Source organism: Culex pipiens, chromosome 3 (genome assembly GCF_016801865.2).
Source record: "Culex pipiens pallens isolate TS chromosome 3, TS_CPP_V2, whole genome shotgun sequence".
Taxonomy (NCBI): Eukaryota; Metazoa; Arthropoda; class Insecta; order Diptera; family Culicidae; genus Culex; species Culex pipiens.
In genome coordinates this window covers 156,693,651-156,716,593 of record NC_068939.1, presented here as the reverse complement: position 1 = coordinate 156,716,593, position 22,943 = coordinate 156,693,651, and the positions used below count along the sequence as shown (strand labels likewise).

The 22,943-nt window shown below is 35.7% G+C and overlaps 1 protein-coding gene across 3 annotated transcripts; it reads right to left on the bottom strand.

Annotated features, from left to right (window-relative positions):
• Positions 1-5,432: 5,432 nt before the first annotated feature.
• Positions 5,433-22,107, bottom strand: LOC120415396 (glycerol-3-phosphate dehydrogenase, mitochondrial). 3 transcript variants are annotated; one of them, XM_039576932.2, is made up of 7 exons: positions 21,932-22,107; positions 8,922-9,040; positions 7,016-8,857; positions 6,851-6,952; positions 6,659-6,785; positions 6,201-6,525; positions 5,433-5,915 (listed from the first exon to the last, which is right to left on the bottom strand). In XM_039576932.2, exons 2-6 carry the CDS (start codon positions 9,024-9,026, stop codon positions 6,500-6,502), a joined length of 2,202 nt encoding a protein of 733 aa, XP_039432866.1. In that variant the 5' UTR covers positions 9,027-9,040; positions 21,932-22,107; the 3' UTR covers positions 5,433-5,915; positions 6,201-6,499. The 3 variants fall into 3 exon arrangements, with proteins under 3 accessions (XP_039432866.1, XP_039432859.1, XP_039432874.1); XM_039576925.2 differs by lacking the exon at positions 21,932-22,107 and adding an exon at positions 14,398-14,629; XM_039576940.2 differs by lacking the exons at positions 6,201-6,525; positions 21,932-22,107 and adding an exon at positions 14,398-14,629 and having other exon boundaries at positions 6,583-6,785.
• Positions 22,108-22,943: the final 836 nt, after the last annotated feature.

Here is a 22,943-nt window from a genome sequence, read left to right as displayed (position 1 = left end):
GGAGGCAGGGAAAGCAATTTTCCCTTGGTTCGAAACGTTATTTTTAATGCCAACTTGCTGAATCGTTAACATGACTTGCTCGAATTTTCTATTACTATTTTACGTTAATTTTGTACACTTCTGGTTTTTTTTTAATAGGTCCTATAAACATATGAAAGACAATAGCTTATAGGACCTTTTTTTAAAAAAAAAACTCTGAACATTTGGAAAACTCTGGATTTGAGTACTAAGATTGTAATGCAAGTTTTATTTTTTATACTTTTTATTTAACTTTCTATAGTCATTTCAAAAGATTTTCTAGCAACGATTCTACAAATTACCACTTTTAAAATTCTTTGTTTTTCGATTTCAAATTGAAATACCATATTTTTTTAAAGTAAATCACAATACTTTCTAAATAAACCATTTTCTGATTCTTCTCACGTTTTGAAGGTACTACTGCACGCGAGAGAGTCATATCTCGGATTCTTCCCTCTCTTTTCTTCCTGAGCCATTCATCTCTGTGTGTGAAAACATCAAACGAACTCCAAAACGAGGGGTTGGGATCGTCGAGGGGGAATGAGTCCCGGTCGCTCGAGAGCATAGAAAAGGCGTCAACCCTGTTGCCACGTTTTCCCAGTCGTTCCAGGTCGGGCTCTGGCACAGCAGCATAAAAAGGAAGGACAAAGAACGCTTCGCACTCGGGGTAGGCCTTGGTGGGAAATTATTTATTTTTTTATTATGATTGCTGACTTCTGCCGCCTTTATAGCACGTTCTCTTTCACTCTGGTTTAAAATTTAGTGGGTAATCGAAGGCTCTTGCCTTGCACACAGGCAGGTTGGTTTGCAGTTAGGGACTCCCCAAAACTCTAGCTGGTCTTCTCGCTTCCACCCCCACTCAAAAAAGGACGCAAGGAAAAGGGGTTGTCCAGTCGGGTCTTCCGCTAAAAATCAACATTTATAGCGAATCTCAAAGGGGTATGTTTCTTGCTATAAAACGATTCGTAAAATTCAGTTGACCATTTTTGGATTTTTTGATATAATTTCTATATATAATATATTTGATGTTGTAAAAATGGCCAAATAAATTGGTCTAAATAACTTCTATAAATTTTATTTTATACAAATTAGGCCAGTGAAAATTTCATTTGAATAACCCCCCCTACCCCCTCCGTCAAAATTGTCCCAAAAAAAGTCTATTCAGAATAAATTCTAGATTTTTTTTAAAGTTCCTTTCAACTATTGTCTTACCAATGTTTTATGCAAAAAAAAACTCTAGAATTGTACTCGACTATCCGACGCCTCGATTATCCGATTTTTCGAATATCGAAATTCGATTATCCGGAGGCTTGTATAGGACTTCGGATAATAGAGCCATGAAAAAAAAAACATTTTTTTATGTGTTTTGCCTTCCTCACTGAGGTAAGGCTAAAATCCTACTTTAAAAATGAACTTTTCACATAAAGCTCGTAGACCCACCGTCACGTATCGACTCAGAATCGAAAACTGTCTGTCTGTCCGTATGTGTGTATACAGTACAGACTCGATTATCCGAAGCCTCGATTACCCGAAGTTTCGATTGTCCTAAGTTCGATTATCCGAATCTATGAGACTTCAAATAAGCGAGTCACGAACAAAGTTTTTTTTTTGTCTATTTTTTTATTTTCTTACTTTTAACATCAAATTCGAGTTCTGCCTATTAAAAATAAAAATAAAAATATTTTTTCAATCACTTTAGAGTAGCTAAAAAGCCAAAAATAAGAAAACGAAAAAAATCGTGGTTTGTTTATCCGAAATTTCGATTCTCCAAAGTAAAAAGCCTAGGCCTTCAAATAATCGAGTCTGGACTGAATGTTTTACCAAAATTGTCACTTAGTTTTCTCAGCACTAGCTGGACCGATTTATGCCAAACCGTTTGCATTTGACTCGGTTTAGGGTCTCATAGATCGAGTTTCAAAAAAAAATATATTTCGAACAGTAGTTCAAAGGTTATGTATACAAATGTGTTTTCGCATATATCTGGATGTTAGATACATGGCTGGAAATCATATCAAATATCATCATGTTATATACCGTTTGAAAGACCTTTCCAACGAGTCTGATATGGTGAAGATCTGACAACACTGTCTCATGTTATGACCACTTATGTAATATTTATGTACGTTTTGAAGCCGGATCTCACTTATCTGAACTATTTCCGGATCCATCTTCAGACCCATCGTTGGATATATAATCGGAAGACCTTCCAATCAAGTTAAAAAAAATCGAAGATCTGGCAACCCTGTCTCAAGTAATAACCACTTAAGTGATATTTATGTACTTTTTTGAAGCCGGATCTCACTTAAATGTATGTAAACTATGTCGGATTCATTATCCAACCCAACATTGGTTAGGTAATCGAAAGACTTTTACAACGAGTCTTAAAGATCAAAGATCTGGCAACTCTGTCAATACTTTTTGAGCGTGATTTCAATTGAACTTAGTTGGTTCCATATATAAAACCTTGTTTTCTGGGAACTTTGTTTCCAACAAGTTTATAATCCAGATGGAAATCATTTCCGGTTTTTTTTTGTGTGATCCATATTTGGTTAGGAATGAGGAAGGCACCAACCACGTAGGTGGATTAAGCTAGTTTTTTTTTTAATTTTCTTACTTTTAACATCAAATTCGAATTCCGTGACCCCTTTTTAGTCAAATTTGAATGGTCGATTGCCTTTTTTAATTACTAAATGCATTTTATCACCATTCCATCGCTGCACTATGGTACATTGGGTGGCCAAGTTTCAAAAAAGTGACCTTCTCCAAATCTTTTTTGGTATTTTTTTCTCAAAAGTAAACATTCTAACTTAGAAAAATCCAAATTTTCAAAGCTCTAAGTTTGTTCATTACGGAGATACGCAAGCTGAAAGTCAAAAAATGGAGTGAAAAACTAGTGTTTTTCGTAAAAAAGGAAGATTGTTTAATTTTAACATAGCTCAGCCATTTTAAATATTTTATTAGGACAATTATACATCGTTGGAAAGGTAATGAGATAAGCTTTGAAACTATTCATAGATAAAATGTTGTTTCCAAACCAAAAACTGAAGTTTTCATCGAATAACTGGAGCATTTTTTTGACAAAACTTATTTTTTTGGTTATTAATCGAGTACTTTTTTTGCTAACCGATGCTAAACATGAAACTAAGATCACTTGAAAGATTGGATCATAATCTAACATTGCTGAAATTTCCAGCCTGCCATTTTTTTTCGTTTTCGGAGATATGCCATTTTGAACATTTACGTTTTATCAAAATTTGCTACAATCTACATATGCGTCCGTTTATTTCACTTGCTTTGCTACCTACTTCGTGGGCATCGTCGCTTCAAAAATCAATAACTGGTTTCAAGAAGTTCGAAATGACTTTACTGGAATTTTCTGTTGCCTACATTGAAAATTGAGTACCTTAGTCAAAATAAGGTATTCGTACCGAAGTTTCTCAAGCGAAACTGGAGAATGGAGAATCTTAGTTTGACACCGAAAAAAGTATTCAGCAAAATATTGACTTAGCATGATTAATTTCTGTGATCAATCCATGAAACTGATCCACATTGAAGTGTAAAAGTACCTTTAACATATTCTGAAGCCATCAGAAACTCTATAATCAAATGAATGTTCATGAACAAGAACATTATGATTAGTAAGAATATGTTTTGTATTTTATCGTTTTACTTTTTAATTAATATTTTGAATAAAAATAATTTTTCTGTTATTTGATTTAACAATAAAAATTTTCGCAATTTATGCCCGTAAGGGTGGGGGGGGGTCTCAAGTTATATGGCATGGACTCACAAAAAGAATCACACAGCAGTATATATTAAATATTTGACTAAAAATGAATTTATTACGCTTAACAAAATTTTATTGGTGGGGAGGAGGGGAGGGGGGGGGGTGAAATAAAGAGGGGTTGTGTCCTTAAAGTGGGATGTATTAGCTTATCCATAATTTAATAATATAAACTTGCAATACAATGTATACGCAATTCTGTTGTACTTGCAAATGTATGAAAAGACTATTTATTATAAACAATCAACTATTGAAAAACATGAAAAGTCATAAAAATCAACGTATACCATTTCAATACCATACAATTACCCAAATTTGTATGAAAAAACATTTAAAAAGCAAAAAAATAATTTGGCCGCCTGTTTGTATGGGGATGGCCCATAGTGTCGCTGCCTTCTTGGCCGCCATCTGGTGTTAAAATTCGGATATTCAAATCTGGACTGTAAAAATTATTTTTTGCAATTCCGTCGTGAAACTACTTACTTTTCCTGTCATTCTTGAACGACGTAATAGCATACTTTTCTGTATCAAAAATAACAGAATCGAATAGAATCACTTTTCAAAATAAATGCTGAAAAGTTCTACTTTTCAGCACTGAAATGGGTGCTGCAAAGTTGAACTTTTCAGCACTTGTTACGAAAAGTAATACTTTTCAACATTTTTTTGATTTAAACGATTTATTGACAAAATACATGACCATATGACTTAGAATTTCACTCAAAGGGTGTTTTTCGGAATTGTAAAAAATGTTGTATGGAACTCGTTGCAAAAGTTGATTTTTTCAGCACTCGTTATATTTATCCAACTCGGTGAACCTCGTTTGATAAATGTACGACTCGTGCTGAAAAAATCCTCTTTTGCAACTTGTTGCATAAACTACTATTTCAGTTTTGTTTTCATTTAAACTCAAGATGATCAGCTTTTTTAAAATAGACTCAGGTCAGATCAGGTCCCGCCCGTGTGGATCAATCGGACCGCGCACTGGCTCACAATCCAGAGGTCGCCGGTTCGAATCCCGCGGCGGGTGCTCTAAAATTCTTTGTGTAAATATGGGTATTCGGCGCCGTCGCTCCGTGCCATACTCTAGTACACTTAGGAGCCCAGGGCGGCCAAACCCTTGTAGTTAAAAAGGAAGACACAAGTGGTTGGTACTAGCAATGGTGGCCGACAGCTATAAAGTCAACTTCGTTTCAGATCAGATAAAAATGTAAAAAAAAGATAACAAGTATGTTGCCATATTTTTTTATTGCAAATTTGACAATGTATCTAAATTGAAGTCAATTTTTGTTTGATAAATAATTATTCAACGTATAAAAAAAAATGTTCTTTTCAGTTGTCCCAATTTATATCTACCACTTTTCCCAAGGCAGCAGATCGAAATTCGTTCTATCGAAACAATTGTATTTAACATTCTCGAAACACTTTTGTGTAAATAAAAATTTTCGTTAAGAATGTCCTCACAAGCTGAGGCCAAAAAGAATTGTATTTTAGTTTAAAAATGTAATTTCTCTGTTTTGATATTCTTTTATCTTTTTTTTAGCAATCAATTGCGTATCGCAAAGTTTTAAGCTTTTCAGCATGATTGTATCATTATATATGTTGTTTCGGAATTAAAAGAAAACACGATTGGTTTTTATTTTATATTTAGTTTTTTTTTTAACATTCTGGTATATCAATAAACATCAAGAGTTGATCAAAAAATGTGTCAATACAAAGTTTTGGATTTCATTTCCACAAAATTTTCATTCCGCTTCCAGCACATCTTGATGAGTTCGTTTCTAAACAATTAATGATTAAAAGTAATATCCAATAACAGTGTTTGACTTTCACAATAACAATTTAAAATGTATAACTTTACAGGGCTCAATCGAACATCTCCGACAGTCCTTTGACGGAGAGCAAGCGCATCACGTGTTTTGTTTAGGCTTACGCGATTTTGTTTGTTTGTTTTATAACGTTACCATACTTTGTGTCTTTTCGAAAATTGTTCGTTCACATGCGGCTATTACTCCGCTTTTATGCTGCTGTACCGGTGACGATGATTTCAATAAATTATGTTTGCATCCTTAAAAAATATTTGTGAATTGGCGGGACTTCCTCAGCTTAACGATACCTGGAAATGTGGAACAGTATTAGGATAGAGTTCTAGCACAAGGTCGTTACAATCAACATAAGTTTGACACACGTGACACAAAACGGAAATAAATTAAATAATAAAGGACTCAGGAACAGAAATTAGTAAGAGCACAATACTATTATTAGAAATTTCAGAGTAACAATCCAATCGTAAAACAAACAGAAAGACAACAGGAATACCGCTCGAAGAGAACAAACCAAATAATAAGATAAGCCAAAAGTTTAAGTCAGCAAATTCCGCAGAATTCGGCTTTGAATTTACCTATCCTATTGAACGAGTCGTACAAAACGTCCATTCTCCGACGAAAGCGCGAGATTCTACCATCTCGATCCTGAAGATCTTTCGTACTCGGCACAAAAAAACAACAGTTAAATTATGTACATCGACAGAGGGGGAACAACGGGGACAGAAATCCGCATGCAATCCGGCGAACAGGTCCTTCGAAAGAGTGGATCGATTTCTGTGGTGTGATGTGGAGTGTTGTGGTGGGAGAAATGTTTGGTTTAAGGTTGACAACAACGTGCGAGCAACGGTTGAGATCGTTGAACCACGTGCATGCTTTAGTTTACTTTCTTCTTCTGTTGACCTGGAAAGAGCAGAGAAGAGCACGTGTTTAAGGGGGGCCGTTCCGGTCACCAATTACCTGCGCGGTTGATCAACGAGCTGTGATGATCAGCAGCTGACAAGTGAGAGGGGAAGCAAAGAAGGGGTTTACAGACCACCACCGGAACGGTCCACGGTGATCTGCTTCCGGAGTCGTTCCTGCTCCTTGCGGATCTCCTCCTGCTCGGCGACGGCCGCGAAGCGCGAGTGCGAAATGTTTCCGGACTTGATGGCGGACATCATCTGGAAAAAAACGTGGGGTTAGAACAGGTATCTGGACATGTGGGATGTGACCTTGATCACGTTACCTGAAGGTACTCATCCAGCTCAACCTGACCGTTCATGTTGGTATCGATTTCACGCAGAATGTCGTGAAGCTCCTCACCACTGACCTCGGCATCTCCAAAGGCCTGAAAAGAAAGGATCATTGGGATAAGTTGGTTGTTTCCGAATCATACGATCAGTTGATCTACCTTCATGGCACGTTTAATATCGGTGATCGAGACGTAGCCCTTCTTATCCTTGTCGATCGTTTCGAAGCGTTTCGTGTAAGTCTCGACCTCGGACTTGGACAAATTGACCGGAATCTTCTCCTTGAGCTGACGGTTGACCTGTTGACCCATCTGCGTCTGCAAGAAGTGCTCGCAAGCCGCAATTTGTTTTTCCTTCTCCTCCTTGGACCACTTAAGCTCCTCGGCCATAATGTCGGCAACCATTGGAAGAGCCTCGCTGGCAGCCTGCACGTTCAGGAAGGACAACCGCAGTCTACGGGCGACCATATCAACCAGGGTGCAAGCATATTCACGAATTCCGTAACGCACTTCAGCATCAATGTAGGGGAACTCTGGGTGCAGCTTCTTGCCAATGATGGGCCATCTCTTACCGGTAAGGGCGGCCATCTTGGCGACCGCAAAGGCACGATCACCGTACGAGATGGCCAAGTGCTTGGCGACCTCGACCTCCAGGCCCAAATCTTGCACCAAGCGGATGTACATGGTTGGGGTCCAGCCCTGAGCGCCCTCGATCCACAAACCGTCGGTAACACACTCGCGTTCCGGTTCCAGTTTGCAAGCCTTGATCGCAGCATCAATCGTATGTTCAGCCATCGCACGGAACGTGGTCCACTTACCACCGGCAATCGTGATCAGCTTGGACTCACTCACGTGCACGATATGGTTACGGGCCAACGACTTGGTATCGCCCTTGTTGGGATCTTGAACCAGCGGTCTGATGCCACTCCAAGCCGACAGCACATCACCACGACGTACGTCAACGTCCTTGTTGAGATAGTTCTTGATCTCACTGAGAATGAACTGAATCTCATCCTCACTGGGCATTGGGCTGCGCGTAACTTCACACGGAGCATCCGTAGTGCCGGCAATAGTACCGTTCAACCATGGCAAGAAGAAGATCACACGACCATCGGAAGTCGCCGGATCCAGCAATCCCATCTGCTGCGGGCTATAGTAACCAGGCAGCACAATGTGCACACCCGAGCTGGGACAACAAATCGTCTTGACCGTCGGGTTGTCCATCTTACGGATCGAGTCCGTAAACGGACCAGTTGCGTTAATAACGCACTTGGCCTTAATGGTCCACTCCTTCTTGGAGATATTATCGCGAACCTTGGCTCCACACAGAATGTCCTTTCCACCCTCAGGATCCTTCTTCTTCAGCAACTCCAACACCTCCACGTGGTTGGTGATCGCGGCTCCGTGACGAGCAGCCGTCAACGATACGGCCAAACACATCCGAGCATCGTCCTGTTGGCCGTCGTAGTACACGATCGCACCGCACAACTTGTCACCACGCAACATGGGGAACAACTCCAAGGCATCCTCCCGCGACAAGTAATACGAAGTCTTGACGTTACGATCACCCGCTACCAGATCGTACGCCTTGATACCGACCCAAAAGTACGGAATCTGCCACCACGTGTAAACCGGCAGCATGATCGGCAGCGGTCGCGTCAGGTGAGGCGCCGACCGCAGCATGGAAGCCCGCTCGTGCAACGCTTCCTTCACCATCCGGTACTGCTCAATGTCCAGCCCCATGATGGCGTTCTGCAGGTAACGAACACCACCGTGGATCAGCTTGGTCGACTTGGACGACGTTCCACTGGCAAAGTCGTCCGCCTCAACCAGGGCCGTCTTGAGACCACGTGTCACCGCGTCCAGGGCACACCCGGCACCCGTGGCACCCCCACCGATGATCAGCACGTCGAACTCCTCACCCGACTGCAGCGTCTTGACCTGCTCCGATCGCGACGGGAGAGTTCGCTTGCGACGGATTCGCTGCATCTCCTCCATTTGAACCTGTGAAAAACAGAGAGGTTACCCCAAAAACTGTTTCAACTGATCCAAGTCCCGTGCTACTTACATGGTGTGGCGATACGTCGCTGACACGGAGCGCGTACGTGGACAGTGCGGCACCGATCGCGACGCCAGCGGCCGTAATGCCCAGTTTTCTCAGACGCGATGCCATGGTCTATGCGGTATCTGGAAGTAACGGAAAAAAAGTACTACATCAACACCTGCTAGTGACCTCCAGTTGTTTCTTGTGGCTTGCGGCCACAACAATTGAAACAAAAACTTGGGATCTGTAGAACAGTACAAGATCTTCACTAATACCAACTACTCAGTACGAGTGCTAGTGCGATACAGTGGTTCTCATATTGCCCTTTAATACCGAAAAAAACATTTTTGATTTGGATGAAACTTTGTCCTTTTCCAAAAGAAGCGATTTTGCATCATTAGTTTTTACATATGTACAAGTCTCCATACAATTTTGCGGTCTGGTCATACAAAATGGGTACAAATACAGTCCAGACTCGATTATCCAAGGTTTCAATTATCCGAAGGTTTGTATGGGACTTCGGATAATCGAATCATGTCAAAAAAAATATTTTTTTTTATTTTCGTGCTTTGTTAAAAAATCAATTGTGGGGTTCTGCATCACTATTTTAGTCAAATTTGAATAAATTACAAAATGCATTTTTTATATTTTATCTCCGCCATTTAAACTCGACCTTAAAAAATAGTAAAAAAAATGATTCGATTAACCGAAGTGACATTTTTCAAAGGTCTTCGGATTATCGAGTCTCGACTGTAAATGAAAATCTGTATCTTGAGATGGGATTTTCTGATCGATTTTGGTGTCTTCAGCAAAGTTGTAGATTATAATTAGGACTATTGAGAAAAAAAACAGTCGGAAAAAAATATTTATTTATTAATTTCACTTTTTTGCCTTCCTCACCCCAATGAAGAAAGGCTATAAAATCACTCGAAAAATGAACTTCTTTATTCGACCTCGTAGACCCACCTTCACGTATACCTATCGACTCAAAATCAAATTCTGAACAAATGTGTAAATATATGCACTCTATTATCGGTTCCAAAAATACGTATTTTTATATTTTCAATATTTTTGATTTTTTTTATGGGATTAAAAGACATCCTTTGAGCCAGAGTGCATAATGGTAAAAAATCTGGTTCAAGTGATATATTTTATTGCAAACATTTTTGTTTAAGCACAATTTTAAAAATTTAGATTTTATTTTCTTGAGAAGATCAGACAGAATATTTCATCAAAACTGCATTGTTTTACATTGAAAATCGAACAAATAGTTTCCAAGATAGATATCGTCTGTTGAAAATAACAGGTTAACAGGATCCTAAACTGCCCCTGATGGCATAAATGTCCCATATGAATTTCTATCACATTTGAGTTATTGATGCAGTTTGGTTCAAAATTGTGTGCTCTTTCAGTGTCATCTAATTGGGTGCTAAAGGTGACACTTTAGAAAATACTTTGTATCGATTTGAATTCTTTGTGCGGCTGTATCTAAGATACTTATTGTCTAATTTTCAAAGTCTCAGAAAGAAAATTGTAGGAAATTTCTCAGCTTTACTTAACTATTTTTTAGGGATTGTTTTCCTTCATGAATTATCTCAAAATAATGTTTTTTTTTTTTAATTTTTGAAAATTATTGCCTAAAAGTGACCAGTATAACTCCAAAACTGTGCACTTAAAAAAATCGGTAATAGTAGTTTATGCAACAAGTTGCAAAAAGAGGATTTTTTCAGCACGAGTCGTACATTTATCCAACGAGGTTCACCGAGTTGGATAAATACGACGAGTGCTGAAAAAATCAAGTTTTGCAACGAGTTCCATACAACATTTTTTGCAATTTCGAAAAACACCCATTGAGTGAAATTTTAAGTCGAATTTTCATGTATTTTGTCAATAAATCGTTTAAATCAACAAAATTTTGAAAAGTGTTACTTTTCGAAACAAGTGCTGAAAAGTTCAACTTTTCAGCACCCATTTCAGTGCTGAAAAGTAGAACTTTTCAGCATTTATTTTGAAAAGTGTTGCTATTCGATTCTATTATTTTTGGTACATAAAAGAAGGCTATTTCGTCGTTCAAGAATGACAGAAAAAGTAAGTAGTTTCACGACGGAATTGCAAAAAGTACTTTTCGATTGCAAATTTCATTTAGCTTCTGAAAAAATTAAAAAATGAAAATGAAATAATGTTATGGGTCATTTTTTCGTAACTATTTTTTATGAATATTCCTTATTATAATTTTTAACTTTGCTGAAGACACCAAACCTCTAGGTACAGATTTTCATATATTTGTACCCATTTCGTATGACCAGCCCATAAAACTTTATGGAGACAATTAAAAAAAAAACGGATTGCTTCTTTTGACATAGACAAAGTTACAACCGAATAAAAAATACGACAATAAAAATCGCGAAAAAAATTGAGAAAATCTAGAGAACTACTATTAAACGAATCTTTGAAATTACGAAATACAATTTTCTATATAACTTTGATATCTCTAAAATAAACTTAAAATTGAAAATGAATTGAATCACAAACTAAAAGATTAAACATGTTTTAAAAATTGTCCCTGTTTTTTAAAGATTATTCCAATAATTTTGTCTCTAGAAATATTCGGATTACATAGGTTCAAAATCAAATCTTACTTTATTGAGAAAGGCAAAAAAAGTTTAAAATTTTGTTGTTGTTAACAGTTGTAAACAAAGCCGTTTTTCGATCGGGTTTCTATCAATTTAGGTGTTATCAAATTTAAAAAAAGCTTTTAACTGTTTATCTGTACGTCTTTAAAATATTGGCTGGTACAAATTTTATTTAAAGTTTTTGTCACCTTCCCCTTCAAAGTTGGCCCGAAAAACAGGGGGCAAACAAACTTTTTATTTTCAAATGACTTCAAAATTTTCAATTGAAATTTAAGTGTTATCAGATGAAATTGATTTAAAATGCATTCCCCTGTGTGTAAAATCATTTTTAAGCATGTTTGGGTTAATTTAACCCTCTACTGCCCAAATTTTTTTTTCGAAAATTTTTATTTTTCCCGTGTTCAGGAGGTCATTTTGAGCAACTTTTGTTCTATGAAAAACTTTACTTCTCTTGTTTTATGTTTTTCTTGTTTAATTTTTAGTATTTTAATTTGCATTTATCTTGTTTAGTTTATGTTTGTTTTTGGTAGTATTTGGCCTATTCTACCACCTAATATCATTACATTTTGCCTATCTAATTTTTTCATGTTTTTACAGTCACTTTTTCAATTTTTTGCCTGTTTTTCACATTTTCTGCTATGAAATGGCACTATTATCATTTAAGTTGTAAAAAAATGCGTAGAGGCATAGTCTGGGACACTAGAAAAATTACTGCATACTTCTTTTTACTTAAAATATAGGAAATGTTAGTAAAAAACACAGCCAAAGTTGACCCCTAAAAAAATGACATTTTTTAAAACATTGGCAAAGTTACATAAAACAAGTAAAACTTCCAACCCATAAATTTTCTAAAATTTTAAGAGTTCTTCTTTCCAATGCTTTTTAAAGATCTAAAATTGGTTGAAAAATGGATTTTTGGCGATTTTTTAAATCGAAGCCCGTCTAAAGGCGGGGTTGGGTTGTAGAGGGTTAAACATCTTTTGAATTTTTAAAAATTGTCAATGTTTATTATCGCAAGAAAAAAAATCGCATTTTTTTTGTTTTCGTCAAATTTTACTTTTTTTAAACAATTGATTGCAAAACAACTTAACTAGTGTAAAATGCATTTTAAAATACATTTTGCATTCAAATGTTGAGACTATGGCTTGTTATTCCAATTTTTATAATTTTTTTTTTATTGTTTGACCCCTCTCGAAAAACTATGAAAATTTGGCTTGTTTCAGAGAAAAAAAATCAAATAAGTTTTCGAGGTCGCGATGGTTGTTACGACGTATTGCAAATTAACCAGAGATAGCTTTTCAAATTTTGCTCCAGATTTTTCATTAAAAAAAGAAGTTAAATAATAAATATAGTTTTAAAATGTCTGCAATTACTCAAACGTTCAAAAAACTTAAGACATGTCATTGTCCTATTCGAATCTGAAATGAGTAATGTTTCAATTTAGGTCAACATTCTCTCTCGATAAACCTTCCTGTTTCGATGGATTCTTCAGTCCCTTCTAACAGCATACAGCTTTGCGTTCATTAACCGAGTTAAGCTTTATTTTGTTTAAAATAAAGAAGAATTTAATATTTTTTTGATTCCTTTAACATGACGCGATATTTGAACAAAACATTTCATCGAGGATTGTTATGTAGAATAATATTCAATCGATGGAATCGAATATTCCAGAAAATTCGTCATATTTTCAGGCCAATGGAGACGCATGGTAATCCTGCTCTAAGGAAGAGTTCATAAATTGAGCATCACCATATTGAACATTGATATCAAACACCATGTCGCGAATCGGACCTTCATTACCACAACACACCAGTTGATTTCTAACTTCGCGAAGCCAGTCATAAAACGTGAATAAACATCACACAACTACTACAAACTAGCTCAACAAACACCAAAATGGGCACTTTCCCAACCAAACAGAAGCCCAGATGATGTCACTTGTTGCCTGCATAGAATGATTCAGCACATCTGCCAATACGTAATGAATTAAACAATCACGATTTCTTAGCGGCTCATCATGAGATGCAATGTGCATTCCTGCCGTGACATAAGCCGATTTTGTCGATGTGACGTGAAATTTCAAAAATAAATCACCAGAGCACGCGACCTGAACCGGTTCAAACTCGCGCCTAAAGCGCCACGATCAGCTGTTTCTGAAAAAACTAGTCACTTGCTTTAAGACGGCGTCAAGCAGAGCCCGCCCGTAGAGGTCAATCCGAGGTTCTTGTCGCGGATCACGTGAGTCGCAATCTACCTGTTGTACGATCTTTTTTAGGTTTGAAATGCTTCCTTGAGGATCTCTTTATTCGCGGTTGTACAATTGGATGCAATTGAAGGCGCGCGAAATAACTTGCACTCTTGCTCACTTGCACTGTTCGATCGAATTGCGATCTATTAATACCGATTTGTAGTCGCCGTAACACACTGCACCACTCTGCTTCGAGTTACATAAAATGATTTTGAGTAACAGCCGAGATTGATTGAACTTTCTTCTTCTGATTTGATGACATCCACTGGAGATTGCTCTGGACGCGAAGCCCTTCAAGCGTTAATGTCACGAACTTCAAGCTATACAGTTGCTGAATCAAGTCACGTTTCCACTCAAGCTAACACACAGCATCGTCCCCGCGAGCGTTCCAGCGTTTCGCGTAGTTGAGTCAGTCGTCTGACCTTCATCACTGCGTCGCACACACCCACTTGATGCGCTTGATACGGCGCCCTGCAAGCGAAATCCCGTGTCCAATGCAACGAAAACTGCAACCATTCTGCACACCTCGCTTCGATTATGTAACGGCGAAAATTTTCCTCAACCACCTTAAATCAATAACTATTTCACCATTTCAAACGCTAAATCCCACTTTAATTACCTCCAAGAAGCTCACACTAAACTGTTGAACGTCCAAGCAAAAAAAACCAAACAAACAAAAAAAACTTCCACCCCCAAGCACAGAACTCCACGCACGCCGACGTTCAACGGAATCCGTTCAACCGAAAAGGAGACAACCCCTGGAGACACCTGGTGCCCTAGACGACGACGACGACGACCGTGCAAACCGTTTCGAGAGGACGACGTCGCGATGCGAACTGGCGATGCAGTTCTGCGAGTAGTGCCCCCTGAGCTGCGACGATCTAGAGAGAGAAAGAGCTTGTCGCGCAAATCCACACTACTCAGTCAGTGGTTGTACTTAATGCTCAATACCGTTGGTGGGGGTGACAATGGATTAAGAAGCTGCTAATATTTAGATACGGATCAACTAAATCTTGAAAATTAGCTCGAAATTATTTTTTAGCAATTTCAGCAAAAAAAATTAAACATATATTAAGCAATTAAATTAAACATATCTAGAAAATCTGGATCAATGTCACCCCAACGGACGGTTTTGATGGGGGTTGGGGTGAGAGATAGGTGTGCTAGGCAGGTTGATACAAGCGTTCTCGCTAGTTCTCACTAGCTCTGAAATGAGAAATAGCGCCGGTAATGTACCGGTTGTGGCATAGACAATTGAACAATGATAAAATATTTTGAATTTATCAGAATTTTGTCGATAAAACAAAAAATAAACCCTATCTTTAGACCTTTTTTTTTCTTTTTTGGATATTTTAAAATCATTTCTGGTTAAAATCTCTCTAAAAAATCGGGCCAATATTTGCTGAGCTCCATAATCAAGGAGCATAAAATAAGGGCCCATTAAACTTGAGCATTTTATCGAAAAAATGTATAACCGAATCAAATGAAAATTCCAGTGCAATTTTTCGTTTTGAATGCAATCCAGGCATTTATCATGGGACCATATTTTACTTTCTGAAATTTATTTAAAAAAATTACAGCAAAATTAAATAATTAAATTATAGTTGTTATCGTTTATTAAGGATTTTGAAAAACTTTTTGTTCACATCAATTAAAATTTAGCTAGGAATATGAAATTTAGTTTTATGCAATTCCATCGTGAAACTACTTTCTTTTCCTGGCATTCTTGAACGACGAAAATGGCTACTTTTATGCATCAAAAATAAGAGAATCGAATAGTAACGCTATCAAAATAAATGCTGAAAAGTTCTATTATTTTTTGAAAATAGTGCTGAAAAGTTTAATTTTTCAGCGCTGAAATGGATGCTGAAAAATTGAACTTTTCAGCACTAGTTTAATTGACAAAATACATGAACATTTGGCATATAATTTCACTCAAAGGGTTTTTTTTACGGAATTGCAAAAAATGTTATATGGAACTTGTTGCATAAACCACTATTTTAATCCGAATTTAAAAAAATGTAATGGTCGAACTTAAATTTGAAAAAAAATTAGATAAATAAAGTTTGGTTTAACTTTTTTGAAGGAACAAAAAATCTCAGCAAAGGAAATGATTTAATAACTTTCTGAACGCACGAAATCTTCAATTAAATTTCCAATAATGTTATATTTTTGAAAAATGCTCCAATTAAAAAAAACACAGCAAAAGAAATGTTAGGTATTTTAAATGTATGAAGAGCGTCCAATTTCCCGTCCCGGGAATTCCCGGGATTTCCCGTAAAAAAATATTTCCCGTTTGAATTTGAAAATTTCCCGGGAATTCCTGAAATTCGAGCGAAAGTATACATATCACTACTTTTTGAAACCAATTTTGAGAAATTACTCTGAAAAAATAGTAAATGAATAATCTCAACAAAAAATTGTTCAATTCCATTTATTCTTCAGTTCTTATGAAAAAGAATTAATCAAATGATCAGAAAATTTTAAATTAAAACTTATTTGATTTAATATTAATTTTAGAAGGATCTGGAAATAGATCTAGCTTAATGAAAATAAACTTTAAACAAAATTGAGATTTTTTACGTTTTTGTTTACCATGATCAAATGAGATGAATATTGAATTATGTAGTATCATTAAATATTTCAAATAGGTTTCTGCAAAAAAATTCCCTCAATTCGTTTCATACCTACTATTCAAGAAATTAAAATTTGAAGTTTAGGTTAAATTTGGAAAAAAAAATTAAAGAATGCTTGGAGTGCTATTAATGTATCGTAAATTTAATTAAAATCATGGTTTTTGCGCTGTGATTTTTTTCTAGCCGAAGTCATTTATAAACCCAAAAGCCATTTGGAATAAGAAACCCATAAAAAAAACATTGAAAAACTAGTTTGTATTGTTTCAGAGGTGCCAAAAAAATATTTAAAAAAAACTTGCTCCAAATATTTAAAAACATTGAGTTGTTTGAGGTATAACGAGAAGTTATTTTTTGCAAGAAAAACTAAAAAGCTTTTCTATTTTGTTCACGATCTGAAACCAATATGATTTGTTTGCAAAAAATAAGATCATTTTTTGGTTTATTGTACGATTTGATCTTATAGAATAAGAAAAAAATATACATTTAGTTCTAGTTGTAAAATTTTCTACATGCAGTCATGCTATTAATTGATTTTAACACTTATTTTAACCATTAGAGTCGCTGTTATATACAATGTTGATACAAAACATTAATCAAACCCAAGATCATAACAATTTTCAATAAATTTAAAATTTCCCGGGATTTCCCGGGAAATTGGTTGAAAATTTCTCGTTTCCCGGGAAATTTGTAACCCCGGGAAATCGGACGCTCTAAATGTATGTAATAAAATGTCGAGTGTCTGAAAACATGAGCAAAATTATTGAAGTATTCTGAAAAATTACAATCAAAACAGCTATATAAAAATAAAAAAAATCAATAACAAGGTTAAAAAAACTACCTACTGAAGGTGAAATATTTACGTTGGCAATTTAACCCCTTTCTATTCATTCTAGGGCAGCAAATGGCCAAGAATGTTGAAACGGACAGAAATAAATGAATTAACAAAAACAACTGCTCTATTCAAATCTTTAATCTCACTTATACATATGTGAAAAACATGTTTGTTATTGAAAAAGAACTTGGAAAATAAAACAAAATAAAATGAGTTTGATTTTTGAATTTGTATGGCCAATACAAATTTTATTTGAAAAAAAATACTCCCCCGCACTTGAAAAATCCCAAAGTAACATTTGGAAAAAACATCTATTAATCACAATTGATTTTTTTACTTTTTATAAAACGTTTTATAAAGATTTTCATTTAACTACAATCTGTAACCTTCGTAACTTTTTCAACATTTCTAATTTAGGGACCAGAGATTGGCCAAAGTCGGTAAACTGATATTTTCGATATTTTGCATTACTTTCATTAATGATTAATCAGCAAGAAAACTTTGTAGATTTTAAATGTTGAAAATAGAGCTTGACAACTTTTTAAATTGTGATTTTCCACCATGCGCACCCACGTTTATATGTGAGGAAGGGTAGCAAAAATAATGGGTTGCGCAAGGTTGCTTAAGATGATTCCATGATTACAATTTTATTTATTGTCAGGGAATTCACTAAAATTCAATTCTGTCGGTTGAAGCGTGTTCTGGCAGCCATATCTTGATTAAACGAAACGTTTACTCACACTAACTTCAGAAATGTCGAGTAGTGTTATTTTAATGTTTTGCCTTCTGATTCTTGAAACGTTTACCCCTTGGAGGGAAATTAAAAAAAAACACACTTTAATACTTGCATTACTTGTAGAGCAACAAGAGCAAGCTATTCCTGCACCTCTCTCTGTCTATGACCGCACTCTACACATATAAAATCGCAATTTCCTCTAACGACGAGACGCCTCTCATTACTTCGTGTATGATCGGTACTAGCTCAAATTGGCTTGTCGCGAATTTCAACCCCACCCTTGGCTAGGATGACTCTAATGCCGAGCCGAGAGTTGACGCTGACACGCTGTCCAAATTTTCATCATTAGTGCTGTGCTGCGTTATAAAACCCACGCGCGGCGGCGGCGTGTTCAAGCCTGAACGCACGTGGTGAACCGGAGTTATTTGGTTTATTGCATCAGAGCTATGGCTTATCAAAAGTTTGTATCTTTGACTTTTTCTTTGCCACCTAAATTGTCTTGTAAATTGAAAAATGCAAAAATGTGAACTTTCTTAAATCTATTTTTCTTATTATAATTAAAAATATTTGTTATCATTAATCAATACTGTAAGGCGTCAAGCAATTTAAAAATTGTTTGCTTGAAGTGCCACGCGCGCGCCACTCAATAATGCCTTCGACATGTGATTCACTCGTGCAAGCTGGGGCCGCATCTCTCGTGGACAAACTTTATGAATGAGTTTTACTGCTCTTGATTATCACCCTGCTATTAAGGCAAGGGATAATTGAGAGTGTAAATAAAGCGTTTCACAACTGATACATTTCGATATTTTGTTCAGTTCAAATGTCTATGTGTTTAGTCAATTCACCGTTCAAATCAAAACACGCACAATTTTGGTTTAAAAATAGTAGTTTATGCAACAAGTTGCAAAAAGAGGATTTTTTCAGCACGAGTCGTACATTTATCCAACGAGGTTCACCGAGTTGGATAAATACGACGAGTGCTGAAAAAATCAAGTTTTGCAACGAGTTCCATACAACATTTTTTGCAACTTCGAAAAACACCCACTGAGTGAAATTTTAAGTCGAATTTTCATGTATTTTGTCAATAAATCGTTTAAATCAAAAAAATGTTGAAAAGTGTTACTTTTCAAAACAAGTGCTGAAAAGTTCAACTTTTCAGCACCCATTTCAGTGCTGAAAAGTAGAACTTTTCCGCATTTATTTTGAAAAGTATTGCTATTCGATTCTGTTATTTTTGGTACAGAAAAGTAGGCTATTTCGTCGTTCAAAAATGACAGGAAAAGTAAGTAGTTTCACGACGGAATTGCAAAAAGAATATTTTAAGTTTTTTTTTAAATATTATACATACTAAACTTGTAATAGTTTGAACAAAAACGTTCAGGCTTTATGTAAAATTGCTGTAACTGATAGAAATCAATAGTTTGGATGATTAAGAAACATTTTGCTTATGATTTCTTTAAAATGTTGAAAGGGGGATTAAGTTACCCCTAACATTTTGAAAATGCCAGTTTAAAATAATTGTTTTATTTAGTAGGGTTTCCGAAAAAATACGATGTTCATGAAATCTTCGGGCTCACCCGGATTTCGATAAGTTGTTGCCCCAGGAACAATGATTTCAATTTCAAAAGAATCCCAAAAACCATTTACTTCTCGCGACTGTTTTATAAAAAAAAATGTGCTAAATTATTTAACCCCTACAACTCAACCCCGCCTTTAGACGGGCTTCGATTTAAAAAATCGCCAGAAATCAATTTTTCAACCAATTTTTCATCTTTGAAAAGCATTGAAAAGAAGAACTTTTAAAATTTGAGAAAATTTATGGGTTGGAGGTTTTACTTGTTTTATGTGACTTTGCCAATGTTTTTAAAAATGTCATTTTTTTAGGGGTCAACTTTGACTGTATTTTTTATTAACATTTTCTTTATTGCAAGTAAAAAGAAGTATGCAGTAATTTTTCTAGTGTCCCAGACTTTCCCTATACGCATTTTTTACAACTTAAATGATAATGGTGCCATTTTATAGCAGAAAATGTGAAAAATAAGCAAAAAATTTAAAAAGTGACTGTAAAAACATGAAAAAATTAGATAGGCAAAATTTAATTATAGGAGATGGTAGAATAGGCCTAAAACTACCAAAAACAAACATAAATTTAACAAGATAAATTCAAATTAAAATATTAAAAATGAAACAAGAAAAACATAAAACAAGAGAAGTAAAGTTTTTCGTAGAACAAAAGTTTCTCAAAATGACCTCCTGAGCACGGGAAAAATAAAAATTTTCGAAAAAAAATTTGGGCAGTAGAGGGTTAAAATAAGTTCAAATAGCTCCGTATGTCACTTCAAATCATTCCCAGGTCACCAGGTGTTTCAACAATAATGTTTTGTATTTACAGTCGACTCTCTGGTTGTCAATATCCAAGGGACCTTTGAAGACTCGATTGAAATTTGTTTTTTCTTGCTAACCAGCTATGGGAGAGAACCATGGCAACGTCCAGCAAACAAAAACAAAGAAATGTCAAACATCCTTCAAAGCTTTGTTTCTCAAAGAAAAATGTCTATGCAAGCCAAGAGAAAGTGAAAGTATTGACAACCGGAATAGATTTGTAAAGCAAATAGAATTCCAAGGGACCGTGTCGAGGAAGAGATCCTTAAAGCAAGAGAAAATATCGAGGAATAAAGACAATTGAAGTATGCAGTTTAAAGGGACTGAAGAATTCATCGGTACATGGAGCAATATTGATATCGAGAAGATCGACAGCCAGAAGGTCGACTGTATATTGATATATGATGTCGACATTTTACTTTGGAAACATGTTCAAGTTAAAAAATTAAATTATTTTCACAGAATTTTTAATAATTTCTCTCTTAAAAACAGCAAAAAACGCCAAAATCAATAGCCTAGACTTGTGGGAAACTTCTTGATGAAAAAAACTTCTTGTTTCTAAATAAAAAATACAAAAATATACTTTATTATATGTATTTTTAATTTTACCTTTTGATTCTTCGGCAAAATGTTATAGGTGTGGGAGAGATAAAAACTTAAAAAAAATTTTGCAATGGCCTTTAATTTTCATCACATGTAAAAAAAAGAGGTCTGTTTCCTATTTTCATCCATTAATTTAATTGAGCTGAACCAATCAACTCGCTTTATTGACTTTGGTTTCCATCACCAGTAGTTAATTACTAAATGGAAATATTTCTCTTGCAAAGGCTTTGGAAAATGGAAAAGCATGATAAAATAAAACATCCCATCTTAAGTTGGCGTGTCACCACGGGTTAACTTGCTTATTAATATAACTCATACAGATCGGATTCTTTACTTCGAATTTCGCTACTCCAAATCCAGGATGCGCTATGAAATTAATATAAAGTTTCTTGGAATTATTTTCTATGTTTTCATTCAATATTACAACTAAATATAACTTCCCTTTAAAAATAAAACATTAATGTTTTTGGCTGCCAAACCAGAAAAAAAAACATTTAAATTTTAGATTCAATCAAAACTGAAATCAACTGAATTGACAACATAATCACATTTACTAAAATTGTAGTATCAACGCCTCAGAGTCATAAATAAGCTCACACCCTGGAAAGTACACATTAATCATCAGCATTAAGGTGTGCTATCACAAACGAGGGCATCACTCAAATAACACGAAGGTTATCTCATCCTCTGTTGGATATTGATTACCATTTCTTTCTCCTAGCAGTCCTAGTGGTTTAATTTCACGATTCACAACGAAACAAAAAAAATCCAAAAACTCTTTCGCAAAAGACTAAAAATACTCTCACGTACACGTCGTATGATATAAACAATCAAAAGCTGTGAAATTTTTTGCACGATGGAGTACCTAGTTTCCATTGACAAGCGACGCCTCACATTTCCCGCGATAAGACGCAAAACTGCATGTAAAGAGGAGGAAAAACGTGATGCATTCAAAACATACCTAATTAACCGAGATACGGGATGCACAAATGGTCCTCGTGCTTCAACTCAATCAGCCCGGAATAGTTTTGCCGTTCTTATCAGCTGCCAATATTTAATCAAACGCCACCACTAAATAGTCACAATCGTATTGCTCTTCACAATCAGCGGTTCCATGCGATGGGTTCAGAACCAAAAACTTTCCTCAAAATCGAGAATTTCACTGCAAACAAAATCACCGAACGATGAGATAAGAACACAACTTTCAAGAATGACTTTTCGCCAAATTGTCATATTTACAAAACAAAAAAAAAAGAAGAGTCAAGTTGCGCATGTGCCGCATGTTTCCACGAAGAGGATTTGCACTTCGAGCGGGGCAGGTTTAACGTATGTAACGATGTAGTGAGGAGATAACAGCTGGATCTGTCACCAGAACCGCATACGAAAATGGTTCGGTGGAGGCGTATGGTACTTCATGGGAGAAGAGATACCAGGTGACTCCATTAAATCCAAATTTGATTTAAAGTTTTTGTCCTTGATCGAGGAGAGGTTCAAAATATGAATTAGCAATTTTCATTTTCTGAATTTTGAATCAAACAGTATTACAAAATTATTCATTTTAATTTAAACATATTTTTGCAATATCGTCGCTTATGCGCTATCTCGTCCCAATTTATTTTTTTTTAAATCTTTTGATTTTTGATGCTTTGATTAAAATTTGATTCTCTTTTCTGGGCAAACATCGTCGTCTCGACATCATAAACCCACCTGAAATTTGCAAGAGTTGTTTGGACATATATAACTAGCATATGGCCCAATATAAGCACTCTAGGTCAACAAAAACATTTTAGGCAAAATTTAAAAAAAATAAGAAATTCAAAAATCACATAATAGGGCGAATAAAAGGCAAGAAAATGAAGGGTCATCACATCTCAATTGGTTAAACTTTAAGACATTTTAGAGGAAAAATAGAATAATTTTAAAACTGAAATAAAAAAAATGCATGCAGATATCAACTCGATTCGAGCTCTGGA